This window comes from Dendropsophus ebraccatus, chromosome 14 (genome assembly GCF_027789765.1).
Source record: "Dendropsophus ebraccatus isolate aDenEbr1 chromosome 14, aDenEbr1.pat, whole genome shotgun sequence".
NCBI lineage: Eukaryota > Metazoa > Chordata > Amphibia > Anura > Hylidae > Dendropsophus > Dendropsophus ebraccatus.
The window spans coordinates 62,580,599-62,599,164 of NC_091467.1; the positions used below are offsets into that span (position 1 = coordinate 62,580,599).

At 48.5% G+C, this 18,566-nt stretch overlaps 1 protein-coding gene across 1 annotated transcript; it reads left to right on the forward strand.

Moving 5' to 3' along the window:
- The first annotated feature begins 1,045 nt into the window (after positions 1-1,045).
- LOC138772111 (uncharacterized) lies at positions 1,046-9,694 on the forward strand. The gene is made up of 9 exons (XM_069952254.1): positions 1,046-1,097; positions 5,047-5,120; positions 5,379-5,471; positions 5,557-5,658; positions 5,761-5,862; positions 5,931-6,026; positions 6,163-6,195; positions 6,273-6,368; positions 7,221-9,694. Exons 2-9 carry the CDS (start codon positions 5,048-5,050, stop codon positions 7,955-7,957), a joined length of 1,332 nt encoding a protein of 443 aa, XP_069808355.1. The 5' UTR covers positions 1,046-1,097; position 5,047; the 3' UTR covers positions 7,958-9,694.
- The last annotated feature ends 8,872 nt before the right edge of the window (positions 9,695-18,566 follow it).

An 18,566-nucleotide genomic window follows, 5' to 3' on the forward strand; every position in this document is an offset into this window, starting at 1 on the left:
ACTGAGTCGGCATAACTGCTTATATGTGGGCACAGAGGGGGCACTGGTAGGGCCCTTGCACACTACGGAATCCACACTGATAAGCTTCGGGGGGGCAAGCGGAGCTTATCTGCACAATTTCCATAGTGTGCAAGGGCCTGTACAGTGTGAAGCACCTCAAACACCAATAAACATAGAGGATTGTCAGCAGAAAAAGCTCTCCTGGGCCATCTAGTCTCTGCCCTTTTAGTATTTCCCTTCTGGAAAGTTTGTTCCAAGCATCTACTACTCTTTCAGTATAGTAATATTTTCTCATGTTGCTTCTGATTTTCCCTCTAGTGTCTGAGGTTTCTGCAACTACTAAAACGTTCTGTTAATTTTTTGTCCGTATTGCCCAACTGGAGAGCCGCAAGTTGGGGACAAGGATGACTGCAGGGGGCAATGCTGCAAACTGTGTAAAAGGGACCAATCACCACCAATAGCTGAAAGCTGCACTGTGGTTGCTATGGGCAATTCATTATTTTGCCTCTTTGAATGTCTTTCTTAGCCATAGCAACCAGAGGCAAAATAATGAAACTGTTTATTGCCCATAGCAACCAGCCATACTGCAGCTTTCAGCTTCTGTGATTGGTTGCTATGGGAAACAACGTTTATATATAAATAAAATAAAAAAAACCTATTACTAATGCTGCTGGAGACAGGTGGTGCTGTTTATCTGCGGGTTGTAATAGCGCTATTTACATCACTTCTACACGAATGTGCTACATCTGTTCGAATCTCAGAGAAGCAGCAGGACTGAAGCCGCCCGCCGGTCTACAACACAATGGCGGCCGCATCAAGCTACTTCTACCTCTAGCAGCCAAACTAGTGGCGGGAATCACCCTTGCGTGTCAATAACCCTAATCCGCTGCTGATTGGCTACTTCGCAGGGTGACGTCGATCACAGCTGATAGGCTGGTTATTGTAGTTCAGGGTGTGGTCTACACACGTGTTATACCAGGAGGTAAACACTACAAGTCCCAGCGGGCTATGCGGCATTGTGCAGCTTTCGTCCGTAGCTAATCAGAGCGCGGGTTGTTCAGTAAAGCGTCACATCCGGTGGTGTGTCCTGCGGCCAGGTGTGTGCTTGTATTTATGTTTCACGCGTCATTGTCGTAGTGACTCGCCCACACATAGCGGCTCTTGCGGTTTCAGCCTGTCACTGACTGCAAACAGCCGTATAATGGGCTGCTGTGTGTGACCGCTGCCTGATGCTGGAGCTTATGCCTCTCTCACTGTTAGGAGGACAAGTAACTCGTTATAAGCAGATGCTGTACAGCGCAACACAGTGCAAAGTGTACGCATCCTATATCCAGCCTCATAGTAATACTATACAAACATTACTGAGCCTGTATTATACTCCAGAGCTGCACTCACTATTCTGCTGGTGGGGTCACTGTGTACATACATTACATTACTCATCCTGTATTATACTCCAGAGCTGCACTCACTATTCTGCTGGTGGGGTCACTGTGTACATACATTACATTACTCATCCTGTATTATACTCCAGAGCTGCGCTCACTATTCTGCCGGTGGGGTCACTGTGTACATACATTACATTATTACATTACTCATCCTGTATTATACTCCAGAGCTGCACTCACTATTCTGCTGGTGGGGTCACTGTGTACATACATAATATTACTCATCCTGTATTATACTCCAGAGCTGCACTCACTATTCTGCTGGTGGGGTCACTGTGTACATGCATTACATTACTCATCCTGTATTATACTCCAGAGCTGCACTCACTATTCTGCTGGTGGGGTCACTGTACGTACATTACATTACATTACTGATCCTGTAGTGATCCTGAGTTACATGCTGTATTATTCCCCAGAGCTGCACTCCCTATTCTGCTGGTGGGGTCACTGTGTACATACATTACATTACTGATCCTGTAGTGATCCTGAGTTACATGCTGTATTATTCCCCAGAGCTGCACTCCCTATTCTGCTGGTGGGGTCACTGTGTACATACATTACATTACCTATCCTGTACTGATCCTGAGTTACATCCTGTATTATACTCCAGAGCTGCACTCACTATTCTGCTGGTGGAGTCACTGTGTACATACATTACATTATCTATCCTGTAGTGATCCTGAGTTACATCCTGTATTTCTTTTATTAAAATTTTAAACATAACAATAAATAAATACAGAAATAACACACCATATACCATATCTGACCAGAACAAGACAATAAAATAGAAAAATGAAACCATAACATAAAGCACCGGTCCATCCCCGCACTCATTCTTCCACACATACAACCCATATACCTATATACAATATATACACCCATATACAATATATACACCCATATACCCATATACAATATATACACCCATATACCTATATACAATATATACACAATATAAACTATTTAGCTAAACATATTAATAAACTATATACACTACTATATACAAACCTATATATACACTACTATATACTATACACCTATAAACACACCTATATACACCACTATATATACACCTATAAACTAACTAATTGTGAACCCCCTGGCCCAGTTGCATTGTGCACAACCTAATATACCACCGACATAACTCTACTCAACCCAACACCAACTAAACAAGTCATCACTACACAAATAAACTAAAACTAAACAAGACACAATGCAAAATAATAACCTACAACTAAACAATACATATGATATTTTTAAATTTTTTTTTTTTTTTTTTTTTTTTTTTTTTGGCCCTGAACTGGTCCCGCATCCCATGCCCCCAGTACATGATCACGGACGTCCATGAACCAGCCCAGGATTTTATATATATGTAAAAGTCCCAACAAAGTCCCACAGAAGCCCCCTCCCCCCTTTTACCCACCACCCAACCTATCACTAAACCCGAACCCCAGGTGCAAACAAAACATATATAATATATACAGTATATACAATTTATACAAACATACAAAGATAATCACAAAGACAATCACAATACACAAACTTTTGAAAAAAATATATAACATACTAAACCCAACAATAATGAGACTTCTCAGCCCCACACACAGCCCGAAAGCCCAAGTTCAGCGCCTGCAAGCCCTATACTCCAGTATCTCTACAGCACAAAACAAAAGACTAATGTGCCAGCATCAGCCCACCACCAGGAGAGGAGACGCAGGCTAAGGAACCTTATAGGCAAAGCCCCTCCAAAGACAAGAGGCCCTACCAGCCCCCAGCCTCTCGTACTCCAGAGAGCGCACCTTCACCAGGTCACCGAGTGTGCCCCTAACCACCTCATCCACAGGGAGGATTTTACGCTGCGTCGACACTAAACACCGTGCACTCCACGTGTGGTACCTGACCACTATGCTGACTAGGAATAAAGTGCTCCGGTCCCAGCCACCAAGGTTTCTGAATGCTCCATAGGCCCATTCCGCATAGGAGAGGCGGACCAACCTGGGCCACCCGATGGAAGCGCCCACCCTGTTGTAAACCTCTGTATTAAAGGGACAATGAAGCAGAAAATGCTCCATGCTTTCCAGCATGCCTCCACACTCCTCCCGGGGACATCCCCGATCCTCAGAGCTCCTGCACTTCAGATTGTCCCTCACATACAGTTTCCCATGGAAGCAGCGCCAAGCCAAGTCCCAAAACTTCAAGGGGATCCTGATGGAATTCAATAGGCCCAACCCAACCTCCAGATCCCGACTTGGGCAATCCTTGAGCGCCAGCGGTTTTTGGAAATGGGACGACAGGACCCTATTGTCAAGGAATTTCCTCGACAGAGTCCTAATCTCCCACATCCCCAAACCCCACCGACGAATGACCTTCAGAACCAGGGTAGCATAAGCCGGAAGATGCCCGTGTGGTGTGCGGAGATCCTTCACTTGCCCTCCTGTCTCCCATTCCTGGAAGAAAGGCTGAAACCATCCCCTACAGGAGAATACCCACGGAGGAGCCCTCTCTTTCCAGAGGTTTGCAATGTTGGTCTTAAGAAAGGTATTCACCAGGAACACCACGGGGTTGACCATACACAACCCCCCTTGTCTCCTCGTACGGTAAGTAACCTCCCTCTTGACTAGGTTCAGTCTATTCCCCCATAACAGTTGGAAGAACACACTGTAGACCCGAGTCCAGAGAGGCTCTGGCAAAATGCAAACACTGCCCAGATATATCAACAAAGGGAGCAGGAAAGTTTTGATCAGGTTAACCCTTTCCCTGAGGGTCAAAGACCAACCCTTCCACTGATCCACCTTCTGAGCGGCGATCTGAAGCCTGCTGTCCCAGTTTTGTTTCGGGTAATCCCCTTGGCCGAATTCGATGCCGAGAACTTTTGCAAACTCCTGGGGCTCTGGAAGGGTGTCCGGGAGATCAAATCCAGGATCTCCACCTCCCAGCCAGAGACTCTCACACTTATCCTGGTTGATCTTGGACCCAGATGCCTCTGAGTAGCGCTTCACCTCTGACATCACACACTGCACCTCCTCTTGCGAGGAGACGAATATGGTGACATCATCGGCGTACGCTACCACCCTCAGAGTGGAATCCGGCACCGCAGGGTCCATTCTCACCCCCGTCAACGGTCCACAATCAATCCTCCTAAGGAAAGGATCAACTGCAAACACGTACAACAGTGGGCTCAAAGGGCAACCCTGACGGACACCAGACCTTAAGCCAATCAACAAAACCCCCCGGCAGGCCATATCTCAGAAGAACAGACCAGAGGTACTCGTGGTTAACCCGATCAAACGCTTTTGCCTGATACAAGGACAGCAAGTACCCCTTCCAGTGACTGATCCTGTATTATACTCCAGAGCTGCACTCACTATTCTGCTGGTGGGGTCACTGTGTACATACATTACATTACATTGCTGATCTTGAGTTACATCTTGTGCTATACTCCAGAGCTGCACTCACTATTCTGCTGGTGGGGTCACTGTGCACATACATTACTTATCCTGTACTGATCCTGAGTTACATCCTGTATTATACTCCAGAGCTGCACTCACTATTCTGCTGGTGGGGTCACTGTGTACATTACTGATCCTGTGATTTCTTGCAGTATGGCGTCAGTGGATCAGGATCTCTCTCAGACTGTGACATGTGACGTCTCCAAGTCCTCCACTGAGAAGTCTGGTGAGTTACCTGGGGCTGTGTTACAGGGATTGTGCTTTACTGTTACTGTAGAGTATGCCACTATCACCGTGTGAACCCAGTCCTAGAGGGCTGAGAGTATTACATAAAAGAGGTGTTTCTGCAGTCACCACTAGAGGGAGCTCACTGTATATAGGTGTGTACAGCGCTCATTGGGCCGCACAATCTTCACCCTGGTGGGTTTATAACTGTCTCCATCTGCTGGACGTCCTGTGGTCTGTATCATTGTCTGTATTTCAGCCACCATCACGGATCCGGTGGTGACGGATGACCGGTTAGCTGATGACACTGTTCTCCCGGCCCGGCTGGAGGATTGTAGCTCTCCAGGTTTAGGTCAGTGATTTACAGGTGTGGGTCTACTCCTCTGTCCTGGCGCTCGGTGCCTGACCTTACTACTCTCTCTGTGGTTACTGTTCAGCTGTGATTGGTGAGGAGACAGGCAGACTATCACCCCAGGCCTGCCCACCGCTGCCACCACCGCCCAGCAGCCTGACACCAGACACCTCATCTGAGGAGTCAGGTAGGAGAGGCTTTCCTGACAATCTACAATCTCATAATGCGGCTGTTGTATGATTATCCGGATCCTGCTCTGTGTGACATTCAAGGTCTTATCTTCCCATAGAAGTAGATGGGACGGCATCAGCTACGCAGTCAGAGACATCGCCCCCTGCAGTGATGGAGGACAGCACGGTTAGCGGACATGGTGGAGGGGCTAAGGTCACAGGTGAGGGGTGTCACCTTTCTCTCTGCACACAGACTGGATCTGCAGCGTCACTGTGTTTTATCTTCCAGTAGCTGACGGAACCATTAATACCTCAGACTCTGTAGCAGGAACAGCCGTGTCATCCGGCAGAGTCCGGCGCAGGAAGAGCAGTCCTAAGAAAAGAGGTGGGTGATGCAGTGATCCCGGGGGAGTGGGGGAAGGGTGCCCCGGTCTGATGAACTGACAGCGGCCGACCACAGCACTGTCACCAATGGAGAGACACCGCCACAATTATGACATTACCTTGTTTTTCTTTTCCAGAAATGCCGGATGATCTCATGTTCCCCATGGACGGTGAGTAGTGAGTAGTTCTGTATGATGAGGGTAGTAGTGTTGGGCTGACTCATCATCCTCATCTTTCCTTCTTACAGTTATAATGAAGGAAGAGAGCAGCGACGATGAGTACAAAGCGGCCATCAGCACGGACACTTCATCAGGCATCATTCAGGGAGAAGCATTGTTGTCAGGTGCGGGGGTGCCCCCCTTGAGGCTGTGCTTGCGTCCTGATAATCAATGGAGATTGGGGATTTTTCTTCCTTGTGATCCGATGTTGGATGTAATAATGACACAGATCTTCTTCTCTTTTGTGTCACTGAGTCTCTTTCTTCCAGACACAGCACCACTCATGTCCTCACTCTGGGTGCAGGGATTGCAGCTCAGTGGCATTGGAGTGAACGGAGCTTAGTTTTAATACCACACACAACCTGAGATCAAAGGTGGCGCTGTATTCTTTTCAATCCTTGCTAACCCCTATTGAACTCTGGAGCCAGTCCAACTCTACACAAAAAGTACAAAAAAAACCAACATAAAAACATTGGAGGAATACTGAGCTCTTCCTTATAGTCCTTTAATCAAGATACTAAGATCCTGAAATACCTAAGAATGTCATAAGCCACACCCCTTCACGTTAACCCTTCTGCAATAAAGGAATATGCTGTAAATTCTGTAATTTATAGAAATCACAGCATATAAGTGTATCCGTAAGAGGAGGTGCGCCTGTCATTGACTGATCGGCACCCCTGCATTGTGACAACTAGAGGTCGTCTAGTTTCTGGAATTTTTTTTTATGATGGCTGGTAATGATTTGGCCAAGTTACATTTGCAGATATCCCCAGCTTACTCGCTATTAGACTGCGTTCAGTCAATTGATGCCTATGGACCCAGCTCAGGTTTATACATCACCATACTGTTCAGCCAGTTTTCTGTAGTGTACCAGAAGTCTAGGTTTTTAGATGTGAACGTTGCTTAATGCTCAGTGTCTCCTCCTTGTGGTATATACCAAAAGCATTTATTGTTTCTTTGGTGTGTTTTTTTTCCAGGCGCTGATGGGTCTCTTAGTTCCAGCATTTTAGTCGCACAGAACGGCATTGATTCGTCCCAATGGGCCTCACAAAAAAAGCGCAAAGGTCGGAGAAAAAAGCGCAGCCCAGCCTTCCAGAAGCCTTTGCTCATAAAGGGCTCGTCTGAAACGGCCAGCCTGATGTTTGTCATCCCCAATGAAGAAATGGAGTCTGTGGTGGACACCAAGAAGAAACGGAAGCGCAAGGAGGAGGTGTATGAGGAGGTGCAATGGTGCGAAATCTGCGATGAGTGCTTCTGTACAGAGGACGATCTGGAGGAGCACCTGAAGACACATCTGGATCAGTCCCAGGAGGATTACGAGTGTGAGGATTGTGGCCGGGTCTTTGAATCCACATCTGAGCTTGAGCAGCATCGGTCAAAGAAACACGGCAAGCTGCGCTTCTGCTGCGACATCTGCGGCATTCAGTACAACTACAAGTCCCAGTTTGTCATCCACATGAGGGCGCACTCTGGGGAGCGACCCTTCACCTGCATTGATTGTGGCCAGGAATTTGGTCACAAGTGCAGCCTAGTGATTCACCAGAGGAAGCACACGGGCGTCACCCCACACCAGTGCAAGAAATGCAAGAAGATGCTAGACACCCGCGTGGCCTTAGCCAAACATGAGAAGATGCGATACTGTCATGACTGCCAGAAATGCTACACACACAGGAGCTTCAGCAAGCACCTCATAAAGAATTGCGTCAAAGCGTAGACACCAGTGAGCCAGGACTCCTCCGAGAACATTGTGTGCCGGCTGCTTATCCCTACCTAATGCATCCTCATCAGTGATGATAGGCGAAAGATTTATGCGATCTGAAGAGAAACCAGAGCATTCTCATCAGTGATGATGAACAGATGCAGCAGCCACCAAGTCATATGACCAGAACTAGGCGTCAGTGACTGCCATTACTTAAAGGTAGAGCAGCCACACAGTGTTTTCTTTATTTTAGAGTCCCAGATCCATCACTCTCCAGAGCTTTCTATAGCTTAAAGTGTTTCTCTTAACATCTTTAAACCTGCCTGGCTTGTCACATTAAACCCTCAAGGTGATAACACTGCTGGTATTGAGCCCTAGAGAGTTTCCGCCATGTCAGAGGGCAGGACCAGAGCCGGGCTTTGTGCCAGCAATACATATGCATTTCTTTCCTCTTGACCAAACAAAGCACATACTCCACACTGCTATGGCATGACTTTCTGCTGGAGACTGGACAGGCTGAACTGAGCTGATGATATACACAGTACAATACTACAGATGGTATATGGAGGGAGAAGGGGTTACTGATGCTCCAGGGTTATGTAAGCAAAAAGAAAAAGCATGAGCACAGCATAAAAGAAAAGTTACACTAAGCCCTGTACAGCTAATGTGTCTGCTAAGAAGCTAGAGGCAGGACTATCCTGCAGCACTGTGGATATAGGTAGGTTCACTGGTTTATACGCGGGAAGCAGCTGTCCAAAGCTTTATGTGTGATCCTAGATGAAAAAGAAGCCTTGATTTTACCTCTGAGGAACAGTATGGATCATCTGGAGCAGGCAGACTGTCTCAGCTACACAGCCCAGGCTCCCTCTCTTTCCTGCACATGCCCAAGCCTTGCCCCCACTTCCTGTAATCTGTCCTGATTTAGCGGTACTAAAGACCCTAACAACAGACTGGGCTGCCTACTGGTTGAGAAGGACGGGAAACGTCTTACACAAGAGGCTGCCCCCTCTGTCATCTTTGTTCATAGTTGCTGTGAAGCTGTCACATAGCACCTTGCACTCTGTTCTCTTTCTCCCTTCCATGTGACAGCTATAGAAGTGTGGCCTGTTTAGTCCAGTGCACTTGTCCTACGGGAGTCCATGCTGTTTTTTGTTAGTGGTCAAAGAAGTAATGGAGAGAAAGAATCTGTGTGTGTACTGCTGGCAAACACCTCCTCTCTGGTCCCGCCCCCTGAGATCACGTACATATAACTGTGCACCAGCTACAACACTAAAATCACTGTCAGCGCTTGGTTAATCTGATAAAACCAGGCAGGCTGTCAATAGCCACCGCCTGCTGGCTTAGTGTACGTTCTGCTGCAGTGCTTCCTCCAGTAATCTCTGGTTACAGCAGAATACAGAGTTCAGCTCTGGACGTGACTGTAATATAATGTATGTAGCGGCTCAGGAGCAGTGAAGTTTAGATGTCACCATTTTGGATGTTGTGTGCAGCATTACCCCTTACGTAGAGAGTGTGACCTGCGGTAAGGGGCAGGAGTCCTGGGGGAGGGGGGCGTTCTAGAGTAGGGTCTGGGCTGTAGGTCGAGTGAATTCCTTCTCTTCATCTTTGTAGGAACGTCTTACATTTCATTCTTTAGTGGATGACAATTATTATGATTAACATTTTTTACCTTTTCGGTTTTCTGTAGTTTATATGAAGTGGTTTTGTTTTTGTCAAATAAAAGCAAAACATTTTGTTTTCTAGAAAAATTAATTTGTGCCGAGTAACTACTGCTCAACCCCCATTGTCCTCAATACAGTTTCCCCATCGCCGTCCGTACTGCTGCTCCCACCAATTGTCCCTACTGCACCCCCTTCATCGTCCTTTCTACTGTTCCCCCCTCCTCCTCCCTACTACAGCCCCTACATCATCTTCCCTACTGCACCCCCTTTATCGTCTTCCCTACTGCACCCCCTTCATTGTCCTCCCTACTGCACCCCCTTATTGTCCTCCCTACTGCACCCCCTTCATCGTCCTCTCTATTGTACCCCCTTCATCTTCATCTTTACTGCTCCCCATCCCCCTCTCTACTGCCCTCCCTTCATCGTCCTTCCTACTGCTCCCCCCATCGTCCTCCCTACTGATCCCCTATCCTCCCTACTGCTTCCCACAATTCTCCTCCCTACTGCACCCTCTTCATTGTCCACCCCACCGCTCCCCCGATTGGCCTCAATACTGCTCCCCCCATCATCCCCACTAATCCTGCTGTTACCACAATCACTTTCACCACTACTCCCATCATCCTCACCACTGTTACTACCATCATCCTTGATACTGCTCCCACCATCATCCTCACTAATGTGACTGACATCGTACATGTAAGAAGGAAACTTTATTGAAGATCCATAAGGAGACACAGACAGGTCAAAAACAGGTAAAAATACAAAATATGATATAAGTATGCTGAATGTGTAAACTGTGAACAAGGGCGCCAGTCTAATATACAAGGACCTGGGCGCCAGTCTAACATACACGGACCTGGGCGCCAGTCTAACTTACAAGGACCTGGACGCCAGTCTAACATACACGGACCTGGACGCCAGTCTAACATACACGGACCTGGGCGCCAGTCTAACATACAAGGACCTGGACGCCAGTCTAACATACACGGACCTGGGGAGCAGTCTAACATTCAAGGACCTGGGCGCCAGTCTAACATACACGGACCTGGGCGCCAGTCTAACATACAAGGACCTGGGCGCCAGTCTAACATACAAGGATCTGGGGACCAGTCTAACATACAAGGACCTGGGCACCAGTCTAACATACAAGGATCTGGGGACCAGTCTAACATACAAGAACCTGGGCGCCAGTCTAACATACAAGGACCTGGGCGCCAGTCTAACATACAAGGACCTGGGCGCCAGTCTAACATACATGGACCTGGGCGCCAGTCTAACATACACGGACCTGGGCGCCAGTCTAACATACAAGGATCTGGGGACCAGTCTAACATACAAGGACCTGGGCGCCAGTCTAACATACACGGACCTGGGCGCCAGTCTAACATACAAGGACCTGGGCGCCAGTCTAACATACAAGGACCTGGGCACCAGTCTAACATACAAGGACCTGGGCGCCAGTCTAACATACAAGGATCTGGGGACCAGTCTAACATACAAGGACCTGGGCACCAGTCTAACATACAAGGATCTGGGGACCAGGCTAACATACAAGGACCTGGGCACCAGTCTAACATACAAGGACCTGGGCGCCAGTCTAACATACAAGGACCTGGGCGCCAGTCTAACATACACGGACCTGGGCGCCAGTCTAATATACACGGACCTGGGCGCCAGTCTAACATACAAGGATCTGGGGACCAGTCTAACATACAAGGACCTGGGCGCCAGTCTAACATACACGGACCTGGGCGCCAGTCTAACTTACAAGGACCTGGGCGCCAGTCTAACATACAAGGACCTGGGGACCAGTCTAACATACAAGGACCTGGGCACCAGTCTAACATACAAGGACCTGGGCGCCAGTCTAACATACAAGGACCTGGGCGCCAGTCTAACATACACGGACCTGGGCGCCAGTCTAATATACACGGACCTGGGCGCCAGTCTAACATACAAGGATCTGGGGACCAGTCTAACATACAAGGACCTGGGTGCCAGTCTAACATACAAAGATCTGGGGACCAGTCTAACATACAAGGACCTGGGCGCCAGTCTAATATACACGGACCTGGGCGCCAGTCTAACATACAAGGATCTGGGGACCAGTCTAACATACAAGGACCTGGGCGCCAGTCTAACATACACGGACCTGGGCGCCAGTCTAACATACAAGGACCTGGGTGCCAGTCTAACATACAAAGATCTGGGGACCAGTCTAACATACAAGGACCTGGGCGCCAGTCTAATATACACGGACCTGGGCGCCAGTCTAACATACAAGGATCTGGGGACCAGTCTAACATACAAGGACCTGGGCGCCAGTCTAACATACACGGACCTGGGCGCCAGTCTAACATACAAGGACCTGGGCGCCAGTCTAACATACAAGGACCTGGGCGCCAGTCTAATATACAAGGATCTGGGGACCAGTCTAACATACAAGGACCTGGGCACCAGTCTAACATACAAGGACCTGGGCGCCAGTCTAACATACAAGGACCTGGACGCCAGTCTAACATACACGGACCTGGGCGCCAGTCTAACATACAAGGACCTGGACGCCAGTCTAACATACACGGACCTGGGGAGCAGTCTAACATTCAAGGACCTGGGCGCCAGTCTAACATACACGGACCTGGGCGCCAGTCTAACATACAAGGACCTGGGCGCCAGTCTAACATACATGGACCTGGGCGCCAGTCTAATATACACGGACCTGGGCGCCAGTCTAACATACAAGGATCTGGGGACCAGTCTAACATACAAGGACCTGGGTGCCAGTCTAACATACAAGGATCTGGGGACCAGTCTAACATACAAGGACCTGGGCGCCAGTCTAACATACACGGACCTGGGCGCAAGTCTAACATACAAGGACCTGGGCGCCAGTCTAACATACAAGGACCTGGGCGCCAGTCTAACATACAAGGACCTGGGCACCAGTCTAACATACAAGGATCTGGGGACCAGTCTAACATACAAGGACCTGGGCACCAGTCTAACATACAAGGATCTGGGGACCAGGCTAACATACAAGGACCTGGGCACCAGTCTAACATACAAGGACCTGGGCGCCAGTCTAACATACAAGGACCTGGGCGCCAGTCTAACATACATGGACCTGGGCGCCAGTCTAATATACACGGACCTGGGCGCCAGTCTAACATACAAGGATCTGGGGACCAGTCTAACATACAAGGACCTGGGCGCCAGTCTAACATACACGGACCTGGGCGCCAGTCTAACTTACAAGGACCTGGGCGCCAGTCTAACATACAAGGACCTGGGGACCAGTCTAACATACAAGGACCTGGGCACCAGTCTAACATACAAGGACCTGGGCGCCAGTCTAACATACAAGGACCTGGGCGCCAGTCTAACATACATGGACCTGGGCGCCAGTCTAATATACACGGACCTGGGCGCCAGTCTAACATACAAGGATCTGGGGACCAGTCTAACATACAAGGACCTGGGTGCCAGTCTAACATACAAAGATCTGGGGACCAGGCTAACATACAAGGACCTGGGCGCCAGTCTAATATACACGGACCTGGGCGCCAGTCTAACATACAAGGACCTGGGCGCCAGTCTAACATACAAGGATCTGGGGACCAGTCTAACATACACGGACCTGGGTGCCAGTCTAACATACAAGGATCTGGGGACCAGTCTAACATACAAGGACCTGGGTGCCAGTCTAACATACACGGACCTGGGCGCCAGTCTAATATACACGGACCTGGGCGCCAGTCTAACATACAAGGATCTGGGGACCAGTCTAACATACAAGGACCTGGGCGCCAGTCTAACATACACGGACCTGGGCGCCAGTCTAACATACAAGGACCTGGGCGCCAGTCTAACATACAAGGACCTGGGCGCCAGTCTAATATACAAGGATCTGGGGACCAGTCTAACATACAAGGACCTGGGCACCAGTCTAACATACAAGGACCTGGGCGCCAGTCTAACATACAAGGACCTGGGCGCCAGTCTAACATACAAGGACCTGGGCGCCAGTCTAACATACAAGGATCTGGCCGCCAGTCTAATATACAAGGATCTGGGCGCCAGTCTAACATACAAGGATCTGGCCGCCAGTCTAATATACAAGGATCTGGGCACCAGTCTAATATACAAGGACCTGGGCACCAGTCTAACATACAAGGACCTGGGCACCAGTCTAATATACAAGGACCTGGGCGCCAGTCTAATATACAAGGATCTGGGCACCAGTCTAATATACAAGGACCTGGGCGCCAGTCTAATATACAAGGATCTGGGCGCCAGTCTAATATACAAGGACCTGGGCGCCAGTCTAATATACAAGGATCTGGGCACCAGTCTAATATACAAGGACCTGGGCGCCAGTCTAATATACAAGGATCTGGGCACCAGTCTAATATACAAGGACCTGGGCGCCAGTCTAATATACAAGGATCTGGGCACCAGTCTAATATACAAGGACCTGGGCGCCAGTCTAATATACAAGGACCTGGGCGCCAGTCTAATATACAAGGATCTGGGCACCAGTCTAATATACAAGGATCTGTCTCCACGTAGTATAATGTATCATTAATAACATTTAGCAGATTTTGTGGCTGCACTGGGCTCTTCATCACTTTCCACTGGATACCTCATCCTCCATACTGCCACCATCTTCACTATAATCATCATCCTCCCTACTGCTACCATCATCATCTCTCACCATCCTGACCCCTCTCACTACTATTGTCAGTGTCACAGAGTGCAGTACTGATATGGAGAATGGATATAAGCCCCTTCCTTTATCCTGTGTCCTGCAGCATGGGAGAGGGTGGCGTGCACCAGAACTTGCATCCTCAGCACACCCAGAACCATGATAAATGAGGGATGAGGGTTAACCCCAAAATTACAGCACACTGTCTATTAGCGGCACCATCTGCTTGTTTTTTGGAGCCATCACATTGAGTGTCCCTTATACCCATGAGACTATACAAATGGTTTAGTGGAGCCTCCCGCAGCACTTCCAGATATATTCTTTTTATGCCCCCAAAATTTTATTTTGTAAATGTCCCAGACCAAATGTAAATTACCCTCAACTAGGGATCTTGAGGTCCTCATCGCCTGACTGGTCATGGATGGCGCTGTAATCTCACCTCTCTAGGGGTGTTAGCCCCTCTGTGATGTACAGTAGGCTCCTGCACACCCGGAGAGATGGGACTACAGCCAATCACAAGCACTATCCGTGACTAGTCCGGCACTGAAGATCTCCCCAATGAGCCAACTAAAAAGAAAAACTGAGGAAAACACGCTCAGCACATCAAAATTATTATGATAGAATTTTATCGTAACAACTCAAGCTGAAACACAAAAGAAAAAAGGTGTTTACTGTGAGAAAACCCTAAGGCCCCTATTACACGGGGCGACTATGAGGAGCAAAAGAGCGCTGTCATCCACCATTACACGCGGCGGTAGTGAGTGGGTGAGAGGCGGGGGGGGGGGGGGGGGGGGGGGGGGGGCTAACAATATTATTGTTCTGTGTAATGGTGCGTTTACACAGGCAGATTTATCTGACCAATTTTGGAAGCCAAAGTCAGGAATGGACTTGAAAAGCCAGGGAATCTTAGTCTTTACTTTATGACCTGCACCCTGTTTATAGTCTGTTCCTGGCTTTGGCTTCAAAAATCTGTCAGATAAATCTCTGTGTAAACGCACCTTTAGGGTCCATTTACACACAAAGATTATCTGCCAAAGATTTGAAGCCAAAGCCAGAAATGGATTTGAAAAGAGGAGAAATCACAGGCTTTCCTGTATGACCTGATCTCTGTTTATAGTCTGTTTCTGGCTTTGGCTTCAAATCTTTGGCAGATAATCTGTCAGATAATCTTTCTGTGTAAATGGACCCTAATAGAGCCTTAACTCAAGGAGGGAGATCATAATAAATCAGCTCAGCCCTCCGTCCAGGGAACACCTAATGAACGGACATCATATATGCTAATAAGTGGATACAAAGATAAAGTGCCTGTATACAAGTAGAGAATAAATATACATAAAAAACACTTAACATGCCAAAATCCCCACAGAAATATACAAACCAAAAAGGAAAGGAGGAGATAAGATGAGAGTGACCCTGGTATGTAACCCTTCCCCACACGTTCCGTATGCAATCTGCTGACTTCATCAGGGGTAGACAGATAATTGGGCAGAAAATCTGCTGTGCAAAAGAGCACCAGACTCTCCATAAGAACCTGCGGTACAGAAACCAATTTAAAGGTAAAATAATACTACCACACCATCAGCACGTTACCACCACACAGTGACTAAATAGTATCACCATACTGTTACCATTTACCTAGTTGCTAGAGCTGCCCCTAGTAGGTATTGCTGTCCCTGGTAGCTAGAGCTGTCCCTGGTAGCTAGAGCTGTCCCTGGTAGCTAGAGCTGCCCCTAGTAGGTATAGCTGCCCCCAGTAGGTATAGCTGTCCCTGGTAGCTAGAGCTGTGCCCCAGTAGGTAGAGCTGTCCCTGGTAGCTAGAGCTGTGCCCCAGTAGGCATAGCTGTCCCTGGTAGCTAGAGCTGTGCCCCCAGTAGGTATAGCTGTCCCCCAGTAGGTATAGCTGTCCCTGGTAGCTAGAGCTGTGCCCCAGTAGGTGGAGCTGTCCCTGGTAGCTAGAGCTGTGCCCCAGTAGGCATAGCTGTCCCTGGTAGCTAGAGCTGTGCCCCAGTAGGTAGAGCTGTCCCTGGTAGCTAGAGCTGTGCCCCAGTAGGCATAGCTGTCCCTGGTAGCTAGAGCTGTGCACCAGTAGATAGAGCTTTCCCCCAGTAGGTATAGCTGTCCCTAGTAGCTAGAGCGCCCCCCCCCCCCCCAGTAGGTATAGCTGTCCCTAGTAGGTATAGCTTCCCCCAATAGGTATAGCTGTCCCCCAATAGGTATAGCTGCCCCTAGTAGGTATAGCTGTCCCCCAGTAGGTATAGCTGTCCCTAGTAGCTAGAGCTGTGCCCCAGTAGGTAGAGCTGTCCCTGGTAGCTAGAGCTGTGCACCAGTAGATAGAGCTTTCCCCCAGTAGGTATAGCCGTCCCTAGTAGCTAGAGCGCCCCCCCCCCCCCCCTCCCCAGTTGGTATAGCTGTCTCTAGTAGGTTAAGCTGCCCCCTAGTATAATTAGATCTGTCCCCAATATAATTGCCTTCGATAGCTATAGCGGTAGGTATAGTCTCCCCTAGTAGAGCTAACCCTATGAAGTCTAGATGCCCCCAGTATTGCCGCGCCTAGTTAGTTTAGTTGCCCTCTTGTAGCCAGGGCTGCCCCCAGTAGGTACATTTGTTTCCCAGTAAGTAGTTGTCCACCTTAAAAAACAAAACATATACTCACCTCTCCTCGCATCTCAGTCCTGGGGCCTGGAGTTGTTTGCCAGAGCACGCAGTGCCCCCAAGTAGAAATAATTCCCCTCTTGTGCCCCCCCTTTTTCCATAATAAAATTAAGTAAAATACATAAATAAACTGACTACTTACCTCCTCCAGTCATTGATCTCATGGAGCAGCCCACACCAGACATCACTAGCTGCTCGACATCACTTCCAGATCTGATGTCCTTACCAGCGCCATCTGCTGTTCACTCACAGTAATTATACCGTGTATGGGGTACAAGCGCCATCTGCTGTTCACTCACAGTAATTATACCGTGTACAGGGTACCAGCGCCATCTGCTGTTCACTCACAGTAATTACACCGTGTACGGGGTACCAGCGCCATCTGCTGTTCACTCACAGTAATTATACCGTGTATCGGGTACCAGCGCCATCTGCTGTTTATTTGCAGTAATTATACTGTGTATCGTGTACCAGCGCCATCTGCTGTTTATTTGCAGTAATTATACTGTGTATCATGTACCAGCGCCATCTGCTGTTTATTTGCAGTAATTATACTGTGTATCGGGTACCAGCGCCATCTGCTGTTTATTTGCAGTAATTATACCGTGTATGGAGTACCAGTGCCATCTGCTGGTCACTTACAGCCAGTACATTGTGTCTCGGGGACCAACGCCACCTGCTGGTCACTTTCAGCTATTACTGTGTTCCCTTATGCTAGCGCCTTCTGCTGTTCACTCACAGCTATTACAGTGTTTCTCCAACTAGCGCCATCTGCTGGTCACTTTGAGCTATTATATTGTGTCGCGTCTCGGGTACCAGCGCCACCTGCTGGTCACATTCAGCTATTACAGTGTCCCTTAGGCCAGCGCCACCTGCTGTTCCTTTCTAGTTTTTCATGTAATAGCTATGTGGTAATATAATAGCTCCAGTAGGCGGCGCCGGTAATACAGCAAACAATCACAGCAACAGATGGCAGAGATCAAACTGCACAAAGAGCAAGGGAATAGCAGGCGGCGCTGATACAATAGACGTATATTGTAATAGCTGGGGGTGAACTGCACATAGCGCTGGCATGAGAGACACACACTGTAATAGCTATCAATGAACAGCAGATGGCGCTTCATACCGGAGACATAATGTAATAGCTCAAAGTGACTGGCAAATGGCGATAGTGGCGCAGAGGTGCTGGTGAGAGAGACACTGTAATAACTCTGTGTGGACAGCAGAGGCGCTGGTAAGAGAGACACGGTAATAGCTGTAAAGTGACCAGCAGATTGCGCTAGTACCTGAGACACACTGTGATCGCTCCAAGTGAACAGCAGATGGCGCTGGTATAAGGCGAGCACTGTAATATCCATAAATGGACAGCAGGTGGCGCTGGTACTCCAGACACAAAGTAATAGTTTACTTGCTGTCACTGCGTTTGTTCCGTTTACAGCGCCATCTGCTGTTCCTTCGCTGTCATTACTGCCGTCGGCCATTTTTCCGGAGACCACAATCTCCTCCCGTCACTACTAGGAGCGATGTTTTCTGTTCTTTTGACCACGTGACCGGAGCTGTGCGGTCATTGGTTGGTTTTTGTCACGTGATGCGACTCCATTAGCGC